The sequence below is a fragment of the Thamnophis elegans genome, unplaced genomic scaffold, assembly GCF_009769535.1.
Source record: "Thamnophis elegans isolate rThaEle1 unplaced genomic scaffold, rThaEle1.pri scaffold_101_arrow_ctg1, whole genome shotgun sequence".
NCBI lineage: Eukaryota > Metazoa > Chordata > Lepidosauria > Squamata > Colubridae > Thamnophis > Thamnophis elegans.
This window is the reverse complement of record NW_022473575.1, coordinates 179098-181776: the sequence shown is the minus strand read 5'-3', so window position 1 is coordinate 181776 and position 2679 is coordinate 179098. Positions and strand designations below refer to the sequence as shown.

Sequence of the window (2679 nt, the reverse complement as noted above, 5' to 3'; positions counted from 1 at the left end):
ACACCTGACAGCAGGTAAGGGAGGCAGGATGGGCATATTTCTGCCTATATTTCTATTCGATATTTCCATTTGACCTCCTTTCTATTCTATTCATATTTCTATTCTTGTCTATATTTCTGTTCTATTCTAATATTCTAATTTCTATTCTATTCTAATATTCTAATTTCTATTCTAATTTCTATTCTAATCTAATTTCTATTCTATTCTAATCTAATTTCTATTATATTCTAATATTCATATTTCTGTTCTATTCTACATTTCTATTCTATTCTGGTAATCTAGTCTGGTAGTCTAATTTCTAATATTCTAATTTCTATTCTATTCTAATTTTTATTCTATTCTAATTTTTATTCTGATATTCTAATTTCTATTCTATTCTAATATTCTAATTTCTATTCTATTCCTATTATTCCATTCTATTCATATTTCTGTTCTATTCTACATTTCTATTCTATTCTGGTAGTCTATTCTGGTAGTCTAATTTCTATTCTAATTTTTTTTCTATTCTAATATTCTAATTTCTATTCTAATATTCTAATTTCTATTCTAATTTCTATTCTATTCTAATATTCTAATTTCTATTCTATTCCTATTATTCTATTTTATTCATATTTCTGTTCTATTCTACATTTGTATTCTATTCTGATATTCTAATTTCTAATATTCTAATTTCTATTCTAATATTCTAATTTCTATTCTAATTTCTATTCTATTCTAATATTCTATTCTATTATTATTCTATTCTATTCATATTTCTGTTCTACATTTCTATTCTGATATTCTAATTTCTGATATTCTAATTTCTATTCTAATATTCTAATTTCTATTCTATTCTAATTTTTATTCTATTCTAATTTTTATTCTGATATTCTAATTTCTATTCTAATTTCTATTCTATTCTAATATTCTAATTTCTATTCTATTCCTATTATTCCATTCTATTCATATTTCTGTTCTATTCTACATTTCTATTCTATTCTGATATTCTAATTTCTAATATTCTAATTTCTATTATATTCTAATTTTTATTCTAATTTCTATTCTAATATTCTAATTTCTATTCTAATTTCTATTCTAATTTCTATTCTAATTTCTATTCTATTCCTATTATTCTATTGTATTCATATTTCTGTTCTATTCTATACTTCTTTTCTATTCTATATTCTAAAATTCTAATTTCTATTCTAATATTCTAATTTCTTTTCTGTTCTATTCTATTCTATATTTCTATTCCATTCTAATTTCTACTCTATTCTAGTCTATATTTCCATTCTATTCCATTCCTAAATTCAATTCAGTTCAAAATTCCGTTCTAAATTCCTATTCCTATTCTGTTTCTATTCTATTCTTAATTGGAGCTGACCCGTTCAGAAGGCGGCCCCCTGTCCCTCGCCCTCCATCGCTTCTCTGCAAGGGACATTTGGGGTCCTCAAACCATGAACCAAACAGACCCTCCTCCTCCTCCTCTGCTTCCATATTGTTTTCCAGGACGGGAGAAGGGTGACTCGCTGGCAGGCAAGTACCACATCCGGAAGTACGAGGAGAGAGACTATGAGATGGTGCTGGCATTTTACATTCAAGGGATCCGGGGACACATCCCTCGCGCGGTCTGGAAATCCTTCAGCCGTCCTCAGTTACACCTGGCGCTTCTGGCCGTCTTCCTCCTGACCTACCTCTGCTCGGCTTCCGTTATCACCCTCCCTGGCGGTCGTCTCCCTCCTCTGACGGCCGGCGCCCTTCACATGAAGAGGCTGTGGGATGAATATCTCCATCACGCCCTCACCACGGACATGATGGACATCAGGAGGACTTATCTGGAGCCAAGGATTGCTGCTTCGGGGGGTGTGGACACCGGAGAGGAAGTGGTAGGCATGGTGGCCGTCATCCCTCCATCCTGGTGGAGCAACGCCCAGGAATTGATACGCCTTTCCGTGAAGAAGGAGCATCGGAGACAAGGGCTTTCCAAAGCCCTCGTCAAGACCGTCATCCAATTTTCTGAGGAGCGCGGCTACCAAGAAGTCATCTTGGGGACCTCCATGGTCCAATATGCAGCTCATCGGGTCTACGAGAGCATGGGCTTCCACAAAGTCCTGGAGACGTATCCCTTTCCCTTTGCTAAGTTGGTAGGCTTTTCCGTCTACTGGTATTACTACAAAATCCCCGACACTCGCTGAGGTCACAATTCACCTCCCCCAAAGGAGAAGCGAATTCTACATTTGGACCTGGTGGACTCTGCAGGATCGCTGGGTCAACTTTCTCCTGGTGGGAGTTGAGCCAACTCTCGGAAGAGGCTGTGTGTGAGCTGAAGTTGGTTTCCCAACAGAAGGGCCTTTGAACTCTCTGCTGTCTGTCTGGGTTAACAGGCCTGGCAGGATAGAGCCGAGGTGGCACAGTGATTAGGGTGCAGTACTGCAGGCCACTTCAGCTGACTGCTAGTTCTGCAGCTCGGCGGTTCAAATCTCACCGGCTCAGGGTTGACTCAGCCTTCCATCCTTCCGAGGTGGGTAAAATGAGGACCCGGATTGTTGGGGGCGATATGCTGACTCTGTAAAGCGTTTAGAGAGGGCTGAAAGCCCTATGAAGCGGTATATAAGTCTAACTGCTATTGCTATTGCTATTGCTAGGATGTCCCTATGTCTGGATTGCTGGCCACAGGTTCCTTGCAAAGGACTTCTGGTT

General features: G+C 37.7%; 1 protein-coding gene across 1 annotated transcript; it reads left to right on the top strand.

The window, feature by feature from the left end:
- Nucleotides 1-1436: 1436 nt before the first annotated feature.
- LOC116523205 (N-acetyltransferase family 8 member 3-like) lies at nt 1437-2437 on the top strand. Its single transcript, XM_032238292.1, has one exon. It carries the CDS (start codon nt 1437-1439, stop codon nt 2172-2174), a length of 738 nt encoding a protein of 245 aa, XP_032094183.1. The 3' UTR covers nt 2175-2437.
- The last annotated feature ends 242 nt before the right edge of the window (nt 2438-2679 follow it).

Excerpts from the sequence above, each read along its gene's own strand:
- LOC116523205 (XM_032238292.1), top strand. The coding sequence starts at position 1,437 with ATGAACCAAACAGACCCTCCTCCTCCTCCTCTGCTTCCATATTGTTTT.